Below are 24,734 nucleotides of genomic sequence, written 5' to 3' on the forward strand. Positions count from 1 at the left end.
ATTTCTACCCTAGCAGGGGCCACAGTGACTGAGGATGGCCCACTGGGGCTCTGGCAGGTATAGAAGGTTGAGGATGGCAGGAGTCAGGAAGTAGGAAACCAGGTAATTCCTACAGCATTCAGGGCTAGTGGACAATGAATAAGAGAAACTTTAGGCCCAAAGCCATCATAGGATTCAAGAGAGATGGAAGCCTAAAGAAAATGGTGAGTTACCAGTGAAGATACTCAACAGTGGACACTGCAAGCCTTATATTTGGCCAGCCAGGCCAAATGAGCCAATGGGTGCAATAGTGGCATGTCTGTTATGGGGGAAAACAACTGCCCCTCTAATTGGACTGGAGGCCCACTCCATGGGAGGGAATACATCCCTGATACTGAAAACTTAAAACAGTCATGAGCCCTAGGGGTATAGCATCTGCTGGTGTCTGGATAAATGAATATACTATGCTTATCAAACTGCCCAGTAAGCACTTCTCTTAATGTTCATACCCATGTATTAATGCTACTCTCACTTTTGGTACAGAATCTTCTCTTTTCAGATGGCAGTGACCTTGGGACGACTCAGAAGGTATCAGTGCTGGAAAGAAATGACTGTAGTACTGAGCAACATCTTGATCACACCTTCCAAGGCTCAGGGTCTAATACGGAAGAGGTGATGGAAAGAATGTAAGAGCTAAAGGAAGGGTAGGATTCCTTACAATGTGCTCCCCCTAGACACAAAATGGCCTGGATATCCATGACCTCACAGTGCCTGACACTACCTACACAAGACCATCATAAGAGGAGGAAAAGATCATGACATCAAGATAAAAGAGAGACTGATTGAGATGGGGAGGGGATATGATGGAGAGTGGAGTTTCAAAGGGTAAAGTGGGAGGAGGGAGGGTATTACCATGGGATATTTTTTATCATCATGGAAATTGTTAATAAAAATTTGAAAAAAAGGGGCTGGAGAGATGGCTTAGCGGTTAAGCGCTCGCCTGTGAAGCCTAAGGACCCCGGTTCAAGGCTTGGTTCCCCAGGTCCCACGTTAGCCAGATGCACAAGGGGGCACACGAGTCTGGAGTTCGTTTGCAGAGGCTGGAAGCCCTGGCGCGCCCATTCTCTTTCTCTCCCTCTATCTGTCTTTCTCCTATGTCTGTTTCTCTCAATTAAATAAATTTAAAAAATGAACAAAAAATATTTTAAAAATTTTTGAAAAAAAATAAAAGAAAAAGGAAATGGTGAGTGAAAGTATGGGACTCTTGGGAGAAAGCCAAGAGTATCCCTACTGTGGATCAACTGGCTCAGTCAGACCCCAGACCCCAGCTCCCATCCCTGCCTGCGGTTGGAGAATGGACAGACAAGCACATGGCCATATGGCTGCACGTGGTGGCGCACGCCTTTAATCCCAGCACTCAGGAGGCAGAGGTAGGAGGATTGTTGTGAGTTTGAGTCTGGCCTGAGACTGCACAGTGAATTCCAGGTCAGCCTGGACTAGAGGAAGACCTTACCTCAAAAAATTAAAAGAGGACTTGAGAGATCGATTAGTGGTTAAGGCACTTGCCTGCAAAGCCAAAGGACCCAGGTTCAATTCCCCAGGACCCATGTAAGTCAGATGCACAAGGTGGCACATACATCTGGAGTTCTTTTGCAGTAGCTGGAAGCTATGGTGCACCAATTCGCTCTCCATCTCTCTCTCTCTCTCTCTCTCTCTATATATATATATATATGTATGTATATACGTACATACATACATATATACATAAAATGTCTGCCTCTTTCTCTCTCTCAAATAGATAAAATAAAATAAATAAATAAATAAAATGAAATAAAGAACACAGCCATGAGCTTGACCATATGTCTTTATTCCCCAACTTCGTCCCTTAAACAGCGCGAGGCCCTATGGAGGCTGCTCTTCCCTGGAACCCAGGCCTGGTGGACTTGATGGGGTCATTGCTGCTTGGCAGGGAGCAGGCCACTTCCTGGCTCAGGGCAGCCCATCCAACAGTGCGCTGTTCAAGCACTTGTAGAGGTAGATATACTGCTCCTGGGGGCAGACAGGGACAGGAGGCTTCACCTGCCGGCCCAAACCCGACAGAGGAAGGGCCCCTGGGTCTTCTAACACCTATGACTCCATTGGGGGCAGGGCATGGTGGTCCACAGCGCCACCTGGTGGCGACTTTTATGGTATTGCTGCAAGGCCATCTGCAGCCGGGCTTCCTCTCCGATTCCTTCCCACAGCTGAGCCCCTCTCACCAGTGTTGGGGTCATGAGGCCACAGGCCTGTGACTGCTGCAGGGCCACGTTAAAGACGTCCACGGCACACTCAGCCCCGGCCTGCTGCAGCAGCTGCTCCATGGCCAGGAAGGTAGCCAGCTGGTTCGTACCCTTGCTGCAATTGACTTAGGGTTGGAAGGGGGTCCATGCGAGAGGTAGGGCGGCGGGTGTCCACGGGCTTGGAAAAGGACCCTGGGTACTTGGTCACCTGGGATGAGCCCAGGCAGAGAAAGGAAAATCCCTTCCAAATCCCTGGGGTTGGGGCAAGGTGCAAAGAAGAGAGGGAGCTCGGGAGGCTACATAACCTAGGCGGGGCCCGGTGATACTTGACCAGGGCACCTGGAGTAGCTGAGCAGCGTGCCCGGCTTCTTGCTCTTGCCCCTGGAGCAGCACTGGCGCACGGCAACCAGGAAGAGCGGCAAGGCCATAGCCGGCGGCAGCTCGTGCTCAGACTCCCAGCACGGAAACTGAAGGCGTTGCACCTGCTTTTCTATCCCGCTCTCCCCCTGAGGCAAAGATAAGATCAGCCTTGGTTCTGGGGACGAGGGCGCACAGGGAGATAACGCACAGGACTGTCCCCACCACTGCCCCCCACCCCCCACCTTCTGGCCTTAACACCTACGTGGAGGACCCTGAAGAGAGCACAGGGCCAGCCGCTCACGACGCTGTCAGCCACCCAGCGCACCGTCACTGTGTTTGTGATAATGGGCTGCATCTCCGAGGGCCAGAATTCCTGCAGCTGGGACCAAATCAGGTCTTTCAGGTAACCGCCGAGTCTCTGCCCACCTCCTGTCAGACGGTACCACCCACTCCTCCCACCCTTGCGCTGACCACCACACCCTCCATAGTGTCCCTCTACTGCCCTCACCTTCTCCTGGGTGTCAGGCAGGCCCAGGGAGACCAGCACATGGGCTTCATGCTCCCACACCAGCTCCCAGAGCTCCTTTGGCCCCACAGGGCCAGTCAGTACCACATGGTCACGGCCAGAAGGTCCACCCTGCAGAGTAGAGCCAATTGGGTCCTGGGGACGATGATGTCCCCTTGCCCGTATAGTCCCCGCCCCAGCCTGGGAGAGCTCAAAATGGGGCATCTTGAGATCCGCAACATCTCACAGGGAAGAGCCAGGCTTCCAGCAAGTCGTCAGCGGGACTATCCTCCACCGGAGGAAACTGCACCTGAGCATGGTCCCCTGCAGGAAGATGGTGAAGGTGAGACTGCCGGGGCTCCCAGCCCATGCTTGCAGCCCCCATGCTAATACCTCCCCAGCGCCACCCCCCCCCCCCCCCCCCCGCGCGCCTCCTCATCCGTGGAAACTCACGGGAGACCATGCTATTCTGCTTGTGGCCATGAGGGGGCATCAAAGACCCTCCCTCATTCTTGATGGCCTGCAGCAGGAGCTGGAAAGGACACGGGCATCCTGAGACTGGGCAGGGGAACACTGCTCTCTATTCTCTCCCATTCCTTGACCCAAGGCATACCTTATACTCCCTCAAGAAGCCGGCATTGGCATTAGCTGCCCTCTTGGCACAAGCCTGTGCAAAATTCATCACAGAGATAGGGCCAGAGCTGGAAGAAGGATGGAGAGGGAAAAGCACTTGGTTGCCCAATACCTGCTTTCAATCTTCACTACTCTGCCAGTGAACAGGAGCCGGGAGTCGGGCAGGCAGGCACAGGGCACCAGTGCCTACTTGTTAAGATGGGAAGGGCGCTGACTTACTTGGAGGTGTCAGGGGGTCCTTCTAGAATCTTGTTCAGTAGGCAGCTATGCAGGAAGATATATTGGCTCTGTAGGGAGAAGGCATCAGTCTGCTGAGTGACCTTACCCAGGAGAACATGGTCCCAGCCCCAGCCTATGCAGGGATGCCCGGGGGGGGGGGGAGTGGCAAGAGAGCCTTTGGGGAAACTTTTCTGGGTTATCCCACAGTGTGGAGACTTGCAGAGACCTGCCCCTCCTTCCCTTTCACAGAAAGCGGCAGTCCAGGTAGTATGGTGGCCCAGGTGAGCCCCTTGCCCTGAGATCCTCTGGGTGCCCCCATGAGCTTGTTGTTCTGGTCCCTTGAGGCCTCCCACACCCTCCCACTCCTTGGGGTCCAAGCTGCCTAGTTCAATGTGGGTGGGGGGCTCTTACCGGGGTCTGGATCATGAGGGGTCTGTGCAGCCTGAGCGCATACACGGTGTTGAACACATCTACTACTTGCTCCTCCTCCATCTGCCGCAGCAGGCGCAGAAGGGCCACAAAAGTGCCTGTCCGGCCCACACCCGCACTGTGGGGACAGCCCCTGGGAAGCTGAGGGGGGGCTCCTCAAAGTCCCAGACTTCTCCCCCAGCTCACAGCCAGGCAAGGGCCTCCCCCCATCTCACCCGCCCTCACCTGCAGTGCACCAGGACGGGCCCCTTGCCCTGCGCAGCCCTTGTCTGCTCCCGCACCAGCTCCACAAAAGCGAGCAGGGAGCTGGGGGCCTCGGGCACGCTGTGGTCTGGCCAGGTGGTGAACTGCATTTGTTTGACCCTCCGCTGTTTTTGCTGGGTATCCTGGAGGTGGGTGGATGGAAGGGAACCGTTCCTCCCTTCCTCATCCCAAGGTCACTCAATCAGTCCTGAAACCTTCATCACCAATTCCCCATGGGCACCCCACCACCACCACCACCACCACCTCAAACCAGGAGTGCCTTGGGGGTGGCCGCTATGCAGCCCCTACCCCAGTCTGATTGCTGTCTGGCTCTTGGGCCCTCCTGCAGTATCCTGTTTTATGTCTGCTTCCCAAGGATGGCCAGGCAGGAGGGCCACCATAGTCCCTTGCTTTCCTGGCCCAGGAGGTTAAAGTCTGGGACAACACTAGGGGATTGGGGTGAGCAGGAGCTGAGCGCAGGGTGAGGGACCTGCTCTTCCTTTGCCTTGCTGTGTCACCTTGGGTCTGGGCTTCCTTATCTCTTCCCCAAGTGCATACTTCCTCGAGCAGTGGCCAAGAGCTTGTGATCCCAGGAAGGGGACCCTCAGCCCCAGTGCCCGGCGCACCAGCCCGCCACACCCCCCTGGGGCACACACGTGCTGCAGCTGGAATTCTCTCTTTGTCCAGTCATCCTCCGACTCCTCAGCCAGGAGGTGAATGGTGATGTGACCATGGGTGACAGGAGAGGAGTTGGCCGGCCAGTAATGTTCGCACAGCACCTGCAGCCAGGGGTGGAGAGCGGAGAGTTGGGTGCAGTCTTGCTACTGCTAGCCCCTGATGCGCCCAGTCCCAACTCTCCCTACCCGTATTTTTTTTTAATTTTTGTTGTTGTTTATTTATTTGAGAGCGACAGAGAGAGAAAGAGTGAGAGAGAGAGAGAAAGAACGAGCGCGCCAGGGCTTCCAGCCACTGCAAACGAACTCCAGACGCGTGCGCCCCCTTGTGCATCTGGCTAACGTGGGTCCTGGGGAATTGAGCCTCGAACCGGGGTCCTTAGACTTCACAGGCAAGAGCTTAACCGCTAAGCCATCTCTCCAGCCCCCCTACCCATATTTTTGATGGCTCTGATTAAATTCCGTGGTCTGAGACGATCTCTTCCAGGAGCCTCCATCCTCTGGCTGAGCCCCAACACCCTCAGCCCTGAGCCCCTCTTAGAACCCTTAGGGCTCTGTGTTTGCTTTGGTTCCCGTGGGAAACGGGGTGCCCTTGACTTAAAAGCAGTCTGCCTTGGGCCTCACTGCTCCAGCAGGATCCTGGCCGTATCAGCAGCACAGAGGGTTTACAGAAGGAAAATGGACTGCCTGTCTTCCTGCGACAGGCCAGGGGAAACTGAGTGGAGCTGGGAGCTTACTACCTGTTCTGTCCTCCTGCTCCTGGGGGCCCCAACCAACCCCAAGTTCCCTCTACCTAAGAGCCCCTGGTAGGAGAGAACAAGGGAGCCGTTCTCGCAAAGAGGACATGTGCCACCTGGTGGCTATTCTGGGAAACTGCGGGGCACTCACCCGTCCATTCTCCATGCCCACCGTCAGCATGATGATGACGTGGACCTGCTGCTCCCACACCAGCCTCCAGAAGTCCTCCACTGTTTTCTTGAGAGGCCCCTGAGTGGCAATGAATTCTTGGGGATGGTTGTAGCCCTAAGATGGGGGGGAGGTGCAGAGTGGGGACCCATTACCAGTGTCTTAGCCGCCAGGACTCCAAATCTACAGCAGTGGGTACAACCACCTGTGACCCACAGGAGTAAGGGTACTGCAAACACGCCTACACATGTACAGCAAGCTCACGAACCTGGAGGGTGGCTTCAGGGAGACTGCCACCACCCACGCCCCACCTGGAAAGGCTGAGAAAAAAACTACATGAAAGCAGAAAGATCACGAGTCGGGCGTGGTGGCGCATGCCTTTAATCCCAGCACTCGGGAGGCAGAGGTAGGAGCATTGCTGTGAGTTCAAGGCCACCCTAAGACTACATAGTGAATTTCAGGTCAGCCAGGGCTAGAGTGAGACCCTACATCCAAAAACAAAACCAAAAAGAAAGTCTTTCTTAATTTCTCAAATGAACCAAATTTTTCCTTCTCCCATGTGCCCCTGCACCGTGCTTGATCCGGGCATACGGCCTACCACATGCTAGACTGACCGAAAGCAGCGTAAACTGGTGATCTACTAGACAGCGGCAATGGTTAGGACAGCAGTGTGCCCTGCAAGCCAGCACATGTCCCCAACCCACATGCCCCCCACAGCCTGTTGGTGGCCCTTACTGGGATGAAGTTGGCATTGATGTAGTCAGAATGGGGCTCTTCTGCCAGCTGGGTCAGCCTGACCCTGGAGTGGTCATCTGCGGAGGGTAGACATTGCAGTTGGGACCAGCACATACAGCCCCTCCCCCAGCTAAGCCCGGGGCCCTGCCCCCACCCCTCCCCTGCTGCCTGCCTTGCTCACACGGTAGCACGTGTGGATACCGGTTCTTGGTGCTGTTCGCAGGGTGCTCAGCCTCCAGTCTGGACTGCTCCCTGCCTACCTCTTTCAGCTCCTGCGAAGGTCAAAGCGGGCGAGAGGCGGAGGTGGTGAGGATGAGGTTGGGAGGCAGGTCCACCCCAGCCCACATGTCCCCTAGCCTTCCCTCTTTGGACTATGGGGTGGCACAAGCCTCACCTCAAATTCCTCAAAGAAAGCCTGGTGTGCGTGCGCACTTTTGGCCTCATAGCTCTGCCGGAAGCTGTGGATGGGGATGGGTCTGTGGGTTCGCCTGGGAGGACAGGGAGGGACGAGCGCTCAGTCTGGGGTGTTCAGAGGCCTGCCTGCCCTCCCCTGGGGGACAGGGGCCGGGCTGGATGTACAGCCTGGCTGTAAGTGTGGTAGGCACTGGACATGCACACCCTGGGCTAGCCTTTACCACCCACGTATGGAACAATACGCATTTCAGCAGTCTCCCCCAGGGCCCAGCTGGGCTGCAAATCCAGTGTGGGAAGATGGAGGAGAGAAGTAAAAGAGCTAGGAGCAAGAACTACATGTGAATGCACATGAGGGCTTCTGGACACAGCCCACACTCAATCCATGTCAACTGTCTTGCGAGCACGCTTCCCCTGAGCTACAGCCTAGTGTAAGTCCAATGTTAGGGAAAACTGAGGTCTGGCCTGATAGGTTCCGTGTGGTTTGTCAGAGCCAGACAGCAAGACCTGGTGTCGAGGAGTGCAATGCCTAGCTCATGTATTAACTTGGCTGGGCCACAGCGCCCAGATATCCAGTCAAATGTTCTGGATGCTTCTGTGCAGATGTTTTGTGGATAGGGTTAACATTTACATTGGTCGGCGCACTCTGGTTTCTCTTCAAATTATATTCATCTTTTGCCTTTTGAAAAGTAAATAAAAAGGGATGGAGAGATGGCTTAGCGGTAAAGGTGTTTGCCTGCAAAGCCAAAGGATCCCGGTTCAACTCTCCAGGATCCACGTAAGCCAGATGCACAAGGGGGGATGGGACGTGCATCTGGAGTGTGTTTTCAGAGGCTAGAGGCTTTAGCATGCTCTCTCTCTCTCTCTCTCTCTGCCTCTTTCTCTCTCTCTCTCTCAAATAAATAAATATATGTTTTTTTTAACTTTAAAAAGTGGTAGAAATAAAGTAGGTGACCCTCTGTAAAGTGAGGGGACGTCAAATCAGTTGAAGGCCTTAGTAGAACAAAGACTGACCTACCCTCAGTAAGAATTCTGCCAGCAGCTGTTTTCGGACCCTTCCCTGGTTCTCAGGCCTATTGCCATATCAGACTTTAGAGAAGAGCCCTTTCTTATTTTTCTTCTTCTTTGGTTGAAATGAAGTGCCACTATGTAACCAGGCTGGCCTAGAAGGTGACATCCTTCTGCCTCAGCCCACCATGCGGAGATTACACCATGAAGAACCATCCCCAAGACATGACAAGACCATAATTTAGAATATCCCTTTCCTTGGCCCTTTCTCTCAGTAAGCCCTGACTTGTACAGTGACTTTGAAGGAGGAGGAAGGAGAGGAAATAGGAGGGGCATTGGTTTAAAAGCCTTTGAGGGGGCTGGAGAGATGGCTTCGCAGTTAAGCACTTGCCTGTGAAGCCTAAGGACCCTGGTTCGAGGCTCAATTCCCCAGGACCCACGTTAGCCAGATGCACAAGGGGGTGCACACATCTGGAGTTTGTTTGCAGTGGCTGGAGGCCTTGGTGTGTCCATTCTCTCTATCTATCTATCTGACTCTTTCTCTCGCTCTCAAATAAATAAATAAAAATAAACAAAAAACTTTAAAAAAATAATAAAAGCCTTTGAGGGGCTGGAGAGGTGGCTTAGTGGTTAAGGCACTTGTCCGTGAAGCCTAGGTTAGATTCCCCAGGACCTACTTAAGCCAGATGCACAAGGTGGTGCACACATCTGGAGTTCATTTACAGTGGCTAGAGGCCCTGGAATACCCATTCTCTCTCTCTCTCTTTCTTTCCGTCTCTCGCTTTCTCAAATAAATAAATAAATAGATAGATAAAATCAGGGCTGGAGAGATGACTTAGTGGTTAAGACACTTGCCTGCAAAGCCTAAGGATCCAGGTTCAATTTTCCAGGTCCCACATAAGCCAGATGCACAAGGTGACGCATGCATCTGGAGTTATTTGCAGTGGCTAGAGGCCCTAGTATACCCATTCTCTTTCTCTCTCTCCTTCTGTCTGATTCTCACTTTCTCCAATAAATAAATAGATAAAAATAGGGCTGGAGAGATGACTTAGTGGTTAAGGTGCTTGCCTACAAAGCCTAAGGATCCAGGTTTGATTTTCCAGGTCCCACATAAGCCAGATGCACAAAGTGGTGCATGCATCTGGAGTTCGTTTACAGTGGCTGGAGGCCCTGGTGCACCCATTCTCTCTCTCTCTCTCTCTCTGATAAATAAATAAAAATAAATATTAAAAAAAATAGGGGACTGGGGAAATGGCATAGTGGTTACGACATTTGCCTGCGAAGCCGAAGGGCCCAGGTTTGATTCCCCAGGACCCACGTAAGCCAGATGCACAAGGGGGCGTGTGTGTCTGGAGTTTGTATGCAGTGGGTAGAGGCCCTGGCATGCCCATTCTCTCTTCCTCTCTATCTGTCTCTTTCCATCTCATTAAATAAATAAAATATTTTTTTTAATTTTTTTAATTTATTTGTTTGAGAGCGACAGACACAGAGAGAAAGACAGATAGAGGGAGAGAGAGAGAATGGGCACGCCAGGGCTTCCAGCCACTGCAAACGAACTCCAGACGCGTGCGCCCACTTGTGCATCTGGCTAACGTGGGACCTGGGGAACCGAGCCTTGAACCGGGGTCCTTAGGCTTCACAGGCAAGCGCTTAACTGCTAAGCCATCTCTCCAGCCCCTCATTAAATAAATAAAATATTTTAAAATAAATGAATAATAAAAATAAAAAAGCCTTTGAGATAGGGTTGGGGATGGAGGCTGGAAACAAATAGAGCTCCTTGTCTGAATCATCCTGGAGTCTTTCGGAGCCAACAGAATTCTCCATAGCAGTTACCACGGTGCCTTTGGGAAGCACGGGGCCAGCACACTCACCGCAGGCTGTGAGGCATCAGCTCATGGGAGAAGCCATCCTTCTCATCCCTGTGTCAGCGGAGAGGCAAGTGGAAGGCAGCCCCGGGGCAGGGCTGGCCCACCCTAGTCACACAGCGCTTCCCAGCCCCACCCGCTGCCCACATACCTTGGTCCCTTCAGGCGCCACCAGCATAGCAAGCCCAGCACAGTGCACACAATGAAGACACAGCTCACCACGGTGCCCACCATGACTGGCAGGGGTACTGCTGCTTGGGACACGCTGACCAGAGGCTCTGTGGAGGGCAAGGGAAGGTGAGACATGGTAGCCTCATCCCACTGACCCTGCAGGCCATACCAGCCTCTCATGGACTTGGTCCCTCGAGTGGAGAATGCTGGGATGGCGCTATATGTCTCCCAGAAGTCCTGGATGCCAGTAAACCCAGAGCTGGCTGACCAGGGGAACTGAGAAGAGCCAGCAAGCCAGCCCTACCTCCCGTGCCTGGCCTTACTCCACAGACCATGCGCCCTTCCCGAGTCCCCTCATGACGGAGGGTCAGAAGGACTGGCTCCTGCACTTTGTGTGGTAACCATACGGGGCTCCCGAGCACACAGTGTGTCTGGGCCAACTTAAGATCTGTTCAGCACGACACACACAAAAGGTCAAAGACTCAAAAAAATGAATGGGGGCTGGGGAGATGGCTGGGAGAGATTAGCGGTTAAGGCGCTTGCCCGTGAAGCCTAATGACCTGGGTTTGATTCCCCAGAACCCATGTAAGCCAGATGCACAAGGTGGCACATGTGAATGGAGTTCATTTGCAATGGCTGGAGGTCCTGGCATGCCCTTCTCTCTCCCTCTCTCTTTCTCTCTCTCTCTCTCTCTCTTTCTACCAGTCTCTCTCTCTCTCTGCCTCCTTCTCTCACTCTGTAACATTCTCAAATGAATAAATAAAAATAAAACTTTAAAGAAATGAATGGAAGAAATCTCAGGGGTTTTTTTTGTTTGTTTTGGTTTGGTTGCTATTGTTTTCAGACAGATCCCGTGTAGCCTGGGCTGGCCTCTAACTCTTAGTGAAGTTGAGAATGACTTGTCACTTCTGATCTGCCTTCTTCCACCTCCCAAGTACTAGTAGTGCAGGCATGTGCCACCATACCTAGTTTACTTGACGCATACTAAGCAATATTCTACCAACTGAGCTATATCTATGGCCCCTTGATAACTTCGTGTGTGTGTGTGCGCGTGTGCGTGCATGCACGTGCACACCAGGGTCTCTTGCAGTTACACATGAATGCTGATCCAGCATCATGTTGGGAGGCTAGGGAACTGAACCCAGGCTGGCAGGCTTTACAAGCAAGTGTCTTTAACTGCTGAGCCATCTCCCCAGCCCTGCTCATTAATTTTTTCATTGGTGTTTTGAAACAGTAGAATTTTAGGTATTTGGTTTATGTAAAATAGTTGCTAAAAATTAACATGACCTCTTTCTTTTTTAATTATTTATTTATTTATTTGACAGAGAAAAGAGGGAAAGCGAGAGAGAGAGAATAGGCGTGCCAGGGCCTCCAGCCACTGCAAACGAACTCCAGACGAGTGCGCCCCCTTGTGCATCTGGCTAACGTGGGTCCTGGGGAATTGAGCCTGTGTCCTTTGGCTTTGCAAGCAAATGCCTTAACTGCTAAGCCATCCCTCCAGTCCTCCCTCTTTCTTTTTAGCTTTCGATATAGCTACTAGGAAATTCTAAGTTCTGTACGTAGGGTGGCTCGCATTGGAAGTTTGTGTCTTCATTCCTACTCAACAGAGCTGTCTCAAACTCTGACTCCCTGACAGTAGCAGCCTGCAGAGGGCTGTGCACAGCAGTGGCCCCTCTACCCAGCTCCGCCCCACTACCTCCGCACCCCAGTTCTGAGGCACACCTTTGCTGTAGGCTCTGGCTCCCAGCTCTGCCAAGCTGCACCTGACTCCCAGGAGCCTAAACTCAATCCCTTCTACTGCGGACTGTAGATTAGCCTCCACAGAGGGGTGTCGGCACCTCCCCTCTCCAGGGGCGGCTGGATCCCACGTCAGGTGCTTGGCCTACCTGAGAAGGCCGAGAAGGACATGATGGTCTCGGGAGAACTGAGCCTGGTGAAGGCCACGATGCTGAACCTGGGAGAGACAGAAAAGCAGGGCTCTGCTGGGGAGCAGCAGGTGAGTTAGGCCAAACCCTTCCCAGGAGACAGTCACCATCAGTGGATGCTCAGATCAGAAAGTGAGAGCTTCTTCCATGTCCCTCTTAGAGGTTAGTCAGCCTGCCTTCCCAGACAGACCACCCCTGCCTTCTCTTCTCTCGTCCCTGCCCTGTTCTGAAAGCAAGAGGGAACCCTAGAAATAGGTACCAGGACACCCTTGGACTTGCCCTTGACAGCCCAAATCCCATCTCCTAGTCCTTTTGGGGAAAAAAGGTGGGGGGGCTGGAGAGATGATTTAGCAGCTAAGGCTCTTACCTACAAAGCCAAAGGACCCAGGTTCTATTCCCCAGGACCCACATAAACCAGATGCACAAGGTGACGCAAGTGTCTGGAGTTTGTTTGCAGCAGCTGAAGGCCCTGGCATGCCCTTTCATCCTCTCTCTCTCTCTGCCTCTTTCTCTCTCTCTCCCCCCAAAAAACAAAATAAATAATTTATTTTTAGAAAAAAAAAAGAACAAGCCAGGCGTGGTGGCACACGCCTTTAATCCCAGCACTCGGGAGGCAGAGGTAGGAGGATCGCCATGAGTTCAAGGCCACCCTGAGACTCCATAGTGCATTCCAGGTCAGCCTGGGCTAGAGTGAAACCCTACCTCGAAAAACCAAAACAAAACAAAAAGGACAGATGGGTGTTCCCTTGTGTGTCCTCATGCCAGGAAACCTGATCCAAGTCACTCTGCACACTCACGGACGGGCACGTGTGAGTCTGTCCCTATCTGTTGTTGAAAGCGCGTGTGACAGCCACAGCGACGCTTCGAGCGCGCCCACTGCTTAGTCTCAATTCTCACCTATACTGGAAGCCTGGCTTGAGCTGCCCATTACATATCTCCTGGGTGTGGCCACAGTCTTCTGTACCCACAAGCACTGTCCAGGATCTTGGCACAGACCAGGGCCCTGGGTAGAAGGGGTCAGGGAGCAGGGTGGCCAGGTAGGAGTCACACCGCCTGTAGTAGTGGTCATACCACGTGTGGTTGATGGCTTCCCGTGAAGGTCGAGCCACTAGGGTGGGAAGGAGGAAGGACAGAGCAAGGTGGTCAATGAGTTGGGGCCTCGCTTGCCAAAAGAGTCCACCTCCATTTCTCTAGCTTCCCTCACAAGCCAATGCCAGCCCTATCCTCCATAACAAGCTGGGGCCTCTTTCTGCTATCGACTGGAGCTGGCGCTGGCCCTAGCTTTTCATCCCACCAGTCAATCTCCCCGGATCTTGCTCGCTTACCCAATGCCAGGCATAGCCAGGCCCTCTGCAAACTTCCCCTCCAAGCCCAAGACTCACACAACATGTTGGTGGTAGCAATGATGCCATACCACTGGATCTGCCCATCATCCTTGCCAAACATGCCCCGTGTGATCATCACCCCCATTCCGGTCTCCAGCTCCAGCTGGGGGGCTGCAGCTAGCTCTGGTGGGTGCCAGGCTAGGAACAGAGAGAATGAAAATGAGTCCCTCACCTGGAGCCTAACAGTCAGACTTCCAGAGCAGAGACTATGCATTCCTGTCCCCAGCACCTTTCATGGTGCCTGACAACAAACGGCTAATGAGGGCTGGAGAGATGGCTTAGCAGTTAAGGCGCATGCTTGCAAAGCCTAAGGACCCCGGTTCGATTCTCCAGGTCCCATGTAAGCCAGATGCACATGGTGGTGCATGCGTCTGGAGTTCGTTTGCAGTGGCTAGAGGCCCAGGCATGCCCATTCTCTCACTCTCACTCTCTCTGTCTGCCTTAAATAAATAAATCTAAAAAAAAAAAAAATGGCTAATGGACACAATTGAAGAAGAACTAGAAGATTCCTGGGCTAAGGAATCAGGACATGAGGCTCAGTAGCATGGTATGAGAATATCAAGATCAGGAGAAGAGGAAAGGGCTTGGGACCAGGGAGAACTGCAGGCCCTGCCAAGGGACAGCCCCGGCGGAGGGCAGGGATGGAGGGAGAGGCAGAGGAAAGTGCCTACCCTCAGCAGAAGTTGTGCACAGCAAGGTGACAGCCCGGCTCCACAGGCCGTTTCCGCCCAGCGCAGTGAGGCTGAGGCGGTAGGGAGTGGACGGCGTCAGGTTGGACAACAGGAGGCCGTCGTCTGAGGCGTTGGCCTGGAACACGAGCTGAGCACTCCCGCCTGCCTCCAGCTGCTCTGCCACCACCAGACATGTGCCCACATCCCCGACAGGCATAGTCCAATTCAGGGTCAGATGGGTGGCCTCAGGGCGACAAAGCACGTCCTCCACAGGGCCAGGCTCTGTGGGAACCAAAGGCTCTGTACGATGTGGCTGTCAGTGTCTCCTGATGAGTGTCACCGGGCTAGGGGCTCTCAAAACCAGCAGGCACAAAGGGCCAGCAGTTACACCTCGGGGCATCAGCCTCATGGAGAAACAGCCTGTCTTTTATTTTTACTTATTTTATATTTTTTGGCTTTTGGAGGTAGCGTTTCACTCTAGTCCAGGCTGACCTGGAATTCACTATGTAGTCTCAGGGTGGCCTCGAACTCATGGTGATCCTCCTGCCTCTGCCTCCCAAGTGCTGGGAGTAAAAGCATGTGCCACCACGCCCGGCCTACAGCCTATCTTTTAGACATCACTGGAGGGGCATAGGGGGTATGAATTGGGCAGGAGTGGGCAAGCCAGGCGGCCTGGAAGGAGTGGATGACTCAGAGGGGAAGAGCCAAGCTCTCAGGCATGTTCCTCTCCACTTCACATGACAGACTTACCCACAGGCAGCACCACGGGATGAGTCGAGGCCCGAAGTGGTCCTGCCTGGCACCGCACGGACAGCGAGAGGGTACGTCCTGGTGTGAGGTCCCGCAGCACTAGGCGAGCTTGGCCTAGCTCCAGGGCCTCTTCCCATGAGAGGTGCCCAGCCTCTGAGAGTTGGGCATGGCATGTCCCCTTCCCCAAGGGGCCGCTGGCCCAGGCCAGGTTGACTGTGGCGCTGCCCGCCTGCATTGACACCAGCAACTCACTGGGCATGAGTGGGGCTATGGAGGGAAAGATAGCAAGTCAGTCAGGGCCCTGACCCTGACCTTGAGAACCCATCGCATGGTGCCCGGGGCTGTCAGACCTCACGCAGAGCTCTCTGTAGGTAGGGAAATGGTAGGGAATGGGGAAGTGGGGCTAAAGTGAGAGCTAATGTGTCAGAGAGGGAGGGTGCCCAGAGGTCTCCTCCCTTACTGTCTTTCCACGCCCCACTCACATGTCCAAGAAGAGACGTTGGCTGCTGCGGTGCGAAGGGGCCCAGCCCACGAGACAACCTCCACCTCATACTTCGTGCCTGGGGTCAGAGTCGAAAAGCTTGTGCTGTCCACCTCAGGGCCCACGCTGTGGGAGGCTGCCCGGGCCCCCGCCTGATACAGGTTCACTTGGTAGCTGTTCCGACCCCCAGGTGCATGGACCCAGTCTACCCGAAGCCGGGTGGCACTCTCACTGGTTACACTGACCATGGTAGGAGCAAAGGGGGCTGCAGGAAAGTCAAGATGGGGACAGGGGCAGGAAGAGAGAAAATAATCTAAATTAGATATCTGGGTTTCTCCTGCCCCCAAAGATCCCTCCCTCTACTTCATCCATTCTTGGTAGCAGAACCTAAGAGTTTATGGCAGTTCAGGGCAGCAAGTAAGACCCCAGCCTGACTCTGAAGCCAGGCCCTCCAGTTATGCAGCAGGGGCCAGGCTCAAAGTTTTCCTCTCCCTGTGTGGCTGGTACCACCTAGATTGGGAATCAGAACTAAACTGAGGAGCCCAGGAGTGAAAGGGGTCATTAGCCTCAGACCTAAGGAGATTGAAAGACCAAGATGAACGTAAACAGGCAACGTCCTTCATCCTCAGAGCCTGGGATCTGGGGCAATGTGATCTTGGCCCAGTCGTACAGGAATGTTCCTTTCTTTTTCTGGTTTTTCAAGGTAGGGTCTCATTCTAGCCTAGGCTGAGTTGGTATTCATATAGTCTCAGGGTGGCCTCAAACTCACAGCAATCCTCCTACCTCTGCTTCCTGAGTGCTGGGATTAAAGGCGTGCACCATCACACCTGGATCAACACTTCTTTAAAAATATTTTTTTTTAAATTTGGGCTGGAGAGATGTCTTAGCAATTAAGGCATTTACTCGCAAAGCTAAAGGACCCAGGTTTGATTCCCCAGGACCCACGTAAGCCAGATGCACAAGGGGGTGCATGTATTCATTTTTAGTGGCTACAGGCCTTGGTGCACCCATTCTCTCTCTCCCTCTTTCTGCCTCTCTCTCTCTCAAATAAATAAATTAAATTAAATATCTTTAGAAATATTTAATTATTTGAGAGAGAAAGGAATATACATATATAGAGAGAATGGGCACACCAGGGCCTCCAGCCACTGCCAATGAAATCCAGACACATGTTCCCTTTGTGCATCTGGCTTACATGGGTCCTGGAGAATCGAACCTGGGTCCTTTGGCTTTGCAGGCCAATATCTTAACCGTAAGCCATCTCCCCAGCCCAGGAACACTCCTTTTTTTTTTTTTTTTTAAATAAATAGGGACACTGAGGCTCCGGGGTGGGCTGAAGCTTGCTTTCAGAGCTGGGCCTCACCTAAACCCCAGTCTGCTGACCCTCAGGCCAGCTCCATGCAGACATGTGAGGTCTGAAGTACAGTGATGGGGGCCCTGCAGAAAGAGGAAGGCTAGGAGGGAGGGCCCGGGCATAGGTGGGGCTCCCCACACTGGAGAAGGCTGTGCTAGAGATAGTAGGCCCCAGTAATCCTCATCTGCTCCAAGGGCTCAGTGAGCTGAAAAAGCCAAAGGATTTCCAAGCCCAGATTTGGCTGCCCCGGCAGTTCTCGAGGGGGAAAGGGCCCCCTGCAGGCTCTGCACCTCATATTTCCATGGCTCTCCTTGCTCTTCTCGCGTTGGGAATGGCTCGGCAGCAAGCCCAGATTCCAGTCACACTGCCTGCATGTAAATCCAGACTTCCCATGGAGACTTGAGGATCTTAAGGCAAGGTTACCTTCCCTCTCTGTACCTCAGTTCTCTCATCCATGGACGTGTTGACCTCAGCTTGCAGGTGGGACCTGAGCAGGTGCCCCAACATGCCCATGGCCAGCCGTGAGGAATATGGAGAATGGCACACCCATGGCTGTGGTACAATAGAATGCCCATGGGATTCCCCGCGAAAGGACTATAAAGGGGTTCATAGTACCCAGCGGTCCCGAGGACAACCCCACAGGCAGCCTAACTCCTGTCCAGACTCAGAGTTGTCAACAAGACACATGGTCCCGGAGAGCGCAGAGGGCCAGAGAACAGCCAGGCGCGTGGCCGGCGCTCACCTGTCCAGCCTGTGGTGTTGGCGCTGCTGCTGACCTCCAGTCTCCACAGGGTAGAGAGTTGCATCAGGAACTCAGAACCCCTGGCCAGCTGGGTCCAGGAGAAGCTCTGGGCCTCCCCGGCCAGGATCTCCTCACTTTGCAGCGTTAGGGGCCTCAGGCTGTAAAGCCACAGCTGAAAGCCGTCCTTGCCACCAGGTGGGGGACTCCAGGAAACCTTCAGCGACGGAGGCTGATGGCTGAAGCCCAGGCTCAGGTTGGTGGGAGGAGCCGGGCCTTGGAGGACAGGAAGAGACAGATTTGGAATAACATGAAGCCTGCCACAGTTTAGCTCCAAACCTCCCAGGCCTTCAGGGCCTCCGCACGCTCCCATTTCCTAGGAGTAGCAGGCTGCAGAAGGTTCTGCGGAAATCATCCTGTTCTGACCCCTCATCAGGTGTCCCTTCTGTGACTCTGGAAAGATCTGATCAAGCCGCATGAAACTCATGCTACTTAGCCATCTGAATCGACAAGAATACAAGCCGTGTGGCGTGGTACGTGCCTTTAATCCTAGAACTTAGGAGGGAGAGGTTAGGAGGATTGTTGTGAGTTTAAGGCCAGCCTGAGACTACCTAGTGAAGTCCAAGAGTCAGCCTGGGCTACAGTGAGACCCTACCTCAAAACAAACAAACAAAATACATTTTCACATGATTCAAACTAGTATGTCATTCATATTCCTACTAGAGCACTTACATTTATTATAATATGATGTATAAAATTGCATACATTACAGGTATATAACCCATTTGTTTATCCGTCTTCCTTTCTACACCTGTTAGAAATCTTTAGACTCAGCACTTACCTCACACCTAGAAAATTGGGCTGGAGAGATAGCTTAGTGGTTAAGGTGCTTTCCTGTGAAGCCTAAGGACCCAGTTTTGATTCCCCAATAAGCCATGTAAGCAGATGCACCAGGTGGCACATGCATCCGGAGTTCGTTTGCAGTGGCTGGAGGCCCTGGTGCATCCGTTCTCTCTCTCTCTCCTTGCCTCTCTCTCTCTCTTTCAAATAAATTAAATTAATGAACATGGGAGGCATTGATTAGATATTTGCTAGAAGGGTGTGTGGATGGAAGATGGATGACTGGGTACCCCGATGGGTGGGGATGGCTACCCAGCTACACGATAAGAGGTAGAAAATGCTTGCAAACAGATTTAGGAAAGGCCTCCTTCCCCTTGGACTCATCTCTGAGTCAAAGAACACTGTACAAGAAGGGCAAAGTGTGGGGGGAAAACCAGGCCACATCCCTAGAGCTGGGCCAGCCTTCCCGAGACAAAGCAGAAACTCACGGGTGCAGCTGTGGGTCCTCTGTGGGCTGGAGCTGAGATTCCCCACCCAGGCCCAGGCTGACACCGTGTAGCAGGACCCAGGAACTAGGTCTCTCAGAGTCAGGCTGGAATTGTCTGGGCCCAAGTCAACAAGGTTGCCAGGCGACTTCTGGTGACCATCCTGATGCCAGGTGACCTTGTAGCCTTCCCGCTGCCCTGGTGCTGGAACCCAGCCAATGGTCAGTTCAAACGGGCTATCCCTGCTGATGACCTCCAGTGACTGTGGTGCCAGGGGACCTGAATGGGGGGCAGTTTGGAGAGAGGTTATGTCTATGACCCTGTGATATCCATTGTCCAGCTCTCCTGAGCCTCGGTCCTACGCTGACTTCCTCCCCAAGCCAAGATCTTCTAGTTCCAGATGCAGGGGACACCGATGCTGGCACTTACTGGTGTGGCGTGTGAGACTCTGGGTGATGACTCCCATCGCTGAAGCAATGTCCACCCGGTAGCGTGCCCCAGGTACCAGTCCACAGAAGGTGATGTGGGTGGCACCTGAGGGCACAGAGATGTTTCCTAGAAGGCCTGGGGCACTGTCAGCATAGAGAAGGGCCCGCCTCCCAGGCTGCCCTGTGGCCTCCAGTCCATCCAGCTGCAGTGTTGCACCAGGGCCCTGCCTGTGCTGGGCAGCAGACTCTAGAGAGAGGCAGAGCCCAGGAAGTAAGAGCCTCAGCACCGCTGGCTGTAGATGCCCTGGGCAGGCCCCCAGTCTGACCCTCTCCCCAGGCAGACTCACCATCCAGCCAGGCACTGGCCTGGATCCAGGCATCATAGGGCCCTGCCAGGACCTTTAGCTCTAGAGCATAGTGCCCGGTAGGCAGGGGCCCTGGGAACGTGGTGTTGAGTGCCTCGGGGCCCAGATTGGTATTCTGCTCCACTGGCCCACTTAACTTAAGTACATAGCCATCCTGGGCTCCAGGCCCTGCCTTCCAGCTTGCCCAGAGCTCAGGGGGCCTGGGAGTCAATACCAGGTCAGATGGGGTGGAGGGATCTGAGGAGGAAGGGCAAAAACAGTGTGTAAGAAAAGCTCTGCTTTGAAACCTGCACCAGCAGCCTCTACACACACCTGTCCACATGTTATCCGGATAGGAACGGCCCCATTTGCCACACTCCAGATGACGTGGCACCTACAGTTTGGCTACAACAGTAACAGACACAAGAACACGTCAAGTTGGGCTGGAAAGATGGCTCAGTGGTTAAAGAGCTTGCTTGCAAAGTCTAACTGACTGGGTTCAATTCCCCAGTGCCCACATAAAGCCAGATACACAAAGTGGTGTGTGCATCTGGAGTTCATTTCCAGTGGCAAGAGGTCCTGGCATTTTTCCTCTCCTCCCACCATTCCAAATAAATAAATAAAATATTTAAAGAAAAAAAAAAAAGGAACACAAGCTGGGCGTGGTGGCGCACGCCTTTAATCCCAGCACTTGGGAGGCAGATATAGGAGGATTGCCATGAGTTTGAGGCCATGCTGAGACTACATAGTGAATTCCAGGTCAGCCTGGGCTAGAGAAAAAGGTAGCCTGGGCTACCTTGAAAAACCAAATAACAGAAACAAACTAACAACAACAACAAAAGAAAACATCAAGGACTGGATATATAGAATGCATATAATGATTAAGGCGCTTTTCTGTGAAGCCTAAGAACCCAGGTTTGATTCTCCAGTTCTCCACGTAAGCCAGATGCACAAGGTGGTGCATGTGTCTAGAGTTCATTTTCAGTGGCTAGAGGCCCTTCAACTCCCATTCTCTCTCTCTCAAAGATAAATAAGTAATTTTAACAAAAAAAGGAACCCATCAAGTGATCACACATGTGCGGCCAGCCTGGCTGAAGGGACTGCACCCAGGACTTCCCGCTTAGTCCTTACAACACTAGCCCAACTAAGGCACCCAGGGGTGAGTAGCTCACCCCGCCACCCACAGCCAGCAGGAAGCAGAAACAAAACTCACAGGCCCAGCAGCCTGCTTCCCCTATGGTTAACTACGAACAGCTTCTCGGGGTGAAAATGTGCTGCCTTTGGCTGGAGAGATGGCTTAGCGGTTAAGCGCTCGCCTGTGAAGCCTAAGGACCCCGGTTCGAGGCTCGCTTCCCCAGGTCCCACGTTAGCCAGATGCACAAGGGGGCGCATGCATCTGGAGTTCGTTTGCAGTGGCTGGAGGCCCTGGCACGCCCATGCTCTCCTTCCCTCTCCCTCTTTCTCTCTCTGTCTGTTGCTCTCAAATAAATAAATAAAAATAAATGAAAAAAAATTTTAAATGTGCTGCCTTGGTGACAGAGGTGACACAGGCTCTGCAGGCGTCCAGCCTAGGTTCAGAGTGGCCACGTTTAGACACAGATACACACGGTGTGACCTCGTGTTCAGGCTCTCCCTCTCTCTCTTTCTCCCTCCCTCCCCACTTTTGCCCTCTCTAGAGTAACTAGCACATCCGGCTGGAGGACTCCATGAAACCATACCCAGAAAGTGCCAGGCTCAGAGTCTGCCCCCCTCCCGTAGTCATAACTACCACCACCACCACCACCATCTCAGGTGGACGAGCCAATCAGAGAGGCAAATTGTCCAGGGCTCAGAAAGAGCTCTGCTCCCCACAACTTGGCCAGAGGAAAATCAAGCAGCCTCTGTTGTGTCCCCTTTGCCCACCATGCACTCACAGGTCCACTCAGTGGCATTGGGCCCCGTGGCTTGGTGGGGCCCAGCAACAGCAGTGAGTGTCAACTCATAGGGGGTGCCTGGAGACAGGTGGATGAAGGTGTGACTCGAGACTCCACGGCTGACCTCGGCAGTCAGGTTGGTACCCCCTAGGAGGTCTGTGAGCACCAAGTGGAGCCAGGCAGCCCCCTCAGGGCTGTTCCACGAGGCTTGCAGACTACTGGTGTTCAAGGCACGCAGCACTAGGTGGTCGGGATGCGCAGGAGCTGCAGGAAGTATGGGCAGAGCAAACGCAGGTTTGAGGAAGGACCCTGGAGCAAGAGGCTGGCATCAGCTCTGGCACGAGGTGTCCCAGAAACCTAGCCACCCTGGGACACTCTGCCTATGAAACTCTGGACTCCACATCACTTCATCTCCCCCAGACGAGCTGTCTCCTGGGGCCCTGCATGGGTGCCAACTGACCGGTCCACTGTCGGATGCTGGTCTTTGCCTGGAGATCTCCGGCCCAGGTGGTCACCTCCAAAACATACTGGCTGCCTGGCAAGAGGTTGCCAAAATGATGAGACAGTGTGTCTGGGGACACAGAGATGTTACATGCCAGTGTCTGGGATTCCAGGTGGTAGAGGAGAAGTTGATAGCTGTCCCGCTGGCCAGGGCCATCACCCCACGAGGCCTCCAGGCTAGCTGGGCTCCCGGAGCTATGCAGCTGTAGTCCACGGGCCGCTGACGGGGCTGTGACGGAGGTGGGGAGGGGCGACAAGGTCACCACCAAAGGCTCACCCTCAAGAAGTTAGCTTTGGTTTCCAGCCCCCTACCAGCCCTCTAGAACAGCCACCTCCTGCCCCAGCCTCAAACAAGACCCTTTCCCATCAGCCTGCGGGCCTCATACCAATACGGGCAGTGAGAGTAACGGTGACATTCTGTCTGCAGGGTCTGAGTTCAGTCACTTCTAGCTGGTAGCGACCCCCTGGCACCAGGTCATGGAACACAAAGCTGGACTCATTGGTTTGAACCTGGAGCTGCTGTTCTTCGGGAGAGCCAAGGGGGCTCAGGCGCGTGAGGCGGAGGGCATGGCTAAGCCCTCCTGGCTCTGCAGCTGCCCAGCTCAGAAACAAGCTGGTAGGTTTCCCTTGCCTGCTGATGTTCACAGTCAGGGGCTGGCCTGGGGGAAATATGAATGTGTACTCAGTTTCCGAATACCCCCTTTGCCCCGAAGAAGGAGGGCAGGCAAAACCGGGAGCTAGAGGGAAGCAGGGTCTGGTGGCCAACTGAGCCTTGTACCCACCCACTGGCCACCTCCAGAGTCCCCTCTCCCACTGAAGGCACCTACCTCCACCTTCTGGCTCTAGGCTCCCTTCCTGGGAGTGACATGCATCTTCCTGCAGAAAGGAGAGGGGCCAGAGGGAGGAGATGGGCAGAGAGCACTGGGACCCAGGGCTCTGGCAAAGTCAGTGGGGTGAGGATCCCAGCCAGAGAAAAGATTCCCCAATCGCCCAACACACACCCAAAGGGGCATTTCCTGGCGGGTCGCCCGTGGTGTGGGCGGCAGCCAGGCAGACCGGAGTGATCTGTTCTCCTGGCCTTCATGCTGGCCTGGGTGGGAACGGAGCAGCTTCTCTTCTCCCCTAATGCAAACCAGCTGTGGGGCCCATAGAGAGGTGGGAAGCCTGGATGTGCCCTAGAGAGCAGGCCCACCCACCCAGCCTGGCCAACCCCTCCAAGCCCACCTTACCTCTGCCCAAAAACCCTGGAGCCAGAGGAGTGCGAGGAACAGAATCCAGGGTGTCATCCCGACGGGTGTCTGCAGAGGGAAAAATTGGGAGGCAGCGGGAGGTGGAGCCAGACCACCCTAGCCCTTCCCTTGGCCCGTGGGTAGGGAAAGGGCAGCGTTTCAAGCAGGCAGCCTCTCAACCCAGACGCTGACCCCCCACCCTACCCAGCTTGAGCAAGGCAGCCAGAGGGGAGAGAGGCAGAGTCTGGCCCCCAGTCCTGAAGGTGGAAGAGTACCGTGACTGTCAGGCTGCAGGCAAGCCCACCGCTTCCCTCAGCCTCTCCCACCTCTACCCAACTCCAGCAATTGGCTCTTCGAGGAGGAAAACGAACTGTGTTCCTGAAGAGGGCTAAGAGGAGCGATGGCCTTGCCACTGCACACGCAGAGCAGAAGCGGCTAACTCCCCCGACCCTGGAAGAAGGCCAGGGGTCTACCGACTCCGTCCCACGTGCCTTCCGGACAGATAGGGAGCTTGTGTTTCTGCAGGTCACACTGGATGGGCAAGCTCCCCACGTGTGTGTCCCCTTTGGCTGCCATGCTCGAGTAGCCAGAAACACAGAAGTATGGAGAAGATCACAGAAACACAGACGATCGAGAATCTACCCGGCCCTTGAGACTCACCCTTAACTACACAGATGTGAAGGCTGCAGCCCAGAGAAGGCAAGAGAACAGCCTGAGGCTCCACATGTGTGAGGAAAGTAGCTGGACTCGAACCTGGGATTTCCGAGCAGAGATGGAAAAGCGTGTTTTCATCTCTCGATCAGGGTCCTCTGCTTAGAAACCTCTAGCAGTGATTCAGACCCCTAGGGGTTCTGCTTTTCTCCCCCTACTTCTAGCTAGGTCAGCAGTAACCCACTGTCTCCCCTACCTTCTCTTCCAGCCCCCATGGGCACTCACGAGGCCCAGCTGTACCTGAACGAAGCCTGGCTTAAAACACAGCATCAGGCTCCATTGTACCCACCCAGAGCCAGCTGCTCACCTGGTGCAGCTCATCTGGGGACTCCCACGCCAAGTCAGCCGTGGGAAGGGAAGGAGCCGAGTCAACCCTCTGGGCCCTGGGAAGGAAGCCCGGAAACTCAGCGAGCTCAGGAGTGGGGGCAGGAAGGCAGCAGCATAGAGATCAGGCAGGTACAGACTGAACCCCAAGACAGCCTCTGAGCAGGAGCCAGAGACACTCGGGGCCCACTTCAGCAGGGAGGATGGGCCTGCATCAGAGACCAGCTCTGCCTGCTG

The 24,734-nt window shown here is 54.0% G+C and overlaps 1 protein-coding gene across 3 annotated transcripts; it reads right to left on the reverse strand.

Moving 5' to 3' along the window:
• Nucleotides 1-1,825: 1,825 nt before the first annotated feature.
• On the reverse strand, nt 1,826-24,659 carry LOC101593757 (receptor-type tyrosine-protein phosphatase V-like). Of its 3 annotated transcripts, XM_004670665.3 has the most exons (35): nt 24,481-24,659; nt 24,123-24,215; nt 23,463-23,531; nt 23,061-23,109; nt 22,620-22,892; nt 22,193-22,462; nt 21,733-21,996; nt 19,823-20,077; nt 19,477-19,722; nt 19,051-19,326; nt 17,726-17,998; nt 15,631-15,894; nt 15,149-15,415; nt 14,399-14,680; nt 13,725-13,865; nt 13,240-13,450; nt 12,304-12,371; nt 10,398-10,524; nt 10,253-10,300; nt 7,357-7,450; nt 7,144-7,234; nt 6,963-7,039; nt 6,210-6,344; nt 5,304-5,426; nt 4,630-4,790; nt 4,387-4,522; nt 3,976-4,043; nt 3,737-3,824; nt 3,577-3,655; nt 3,371-3,447; nt 3,127-3,255; nt 2,881-2,997; nt 2,598-2,764; nt 2,238-2,373; nt 1,826-2,028 (listed from the first exon to the last, which is right to left on the reverse strand). In XM_004670665.3, the coding sequence occupies exons 3-35, from the start codon at nt 23,517-23,519 to the stop codon at nt 1,969-1,971; spliced, it is 5,109 nt and encodes a 1,702-aa protein (XP_004670722.3). In that variant the 5' UTR covers nt 23,520-23,531; nt 24,123-24,215; nt 24,481-24,659; the 3' UTR covers nt 1,826-1,968. The 3 variants fall into 3 exon arrangements, with proteins under 3 accessions (XP_004670722.3, XP_045015899.1, XP_045015892.1); XM_045159964.1 differs by lacking the exon at nt 14,399-14,680; XM_045159957.1 differs by lacking the exon at nt 10,253-10,300.
• Nucleotides 24,660-24,734: the final 75 nt, after the last annotated feature.

This window comes from Jaculus jaculus, chromosome 1 (assembly GCF_020740685.1).
Source record: "Jaculus jaculus isolate mJacJac1 chromosome 1, mJacJac1.mat.Y.cur, whole genome shotgun sequence".
Lineage (NCBI taxonomy): Eukaryota > Metazoa > Chordata > Mammalia > Rodentia > Dipodidae > Jaculus > Jaculus jaculus.

Excerpts from the sequence above, each read along its gene's own strand:
- LOC101593757 (XM_004670665.3), bottom strand. The coding sequence starts at position 23,519 with ATGACACCCTGGATTCTGTTCCTCGCACTCCTCTGGCTCCAGGGTTTT. Across the intron at positions 7,040-7,143 it reads GTATCCACACGTGCTACCGT|ATGACCACTCCAGGGTCAGG; the intron begins GTGAGCAAGGCA and ends TACCCTCCGCAG. Across the intron at positions 5,427-6,209 it reads TGGGCATGGAGAATGGACGG|GTGCTGTGCGAACATTACTG; the intron begins GTGAGTGCCCCG and ends CCCTGGCTGCAG.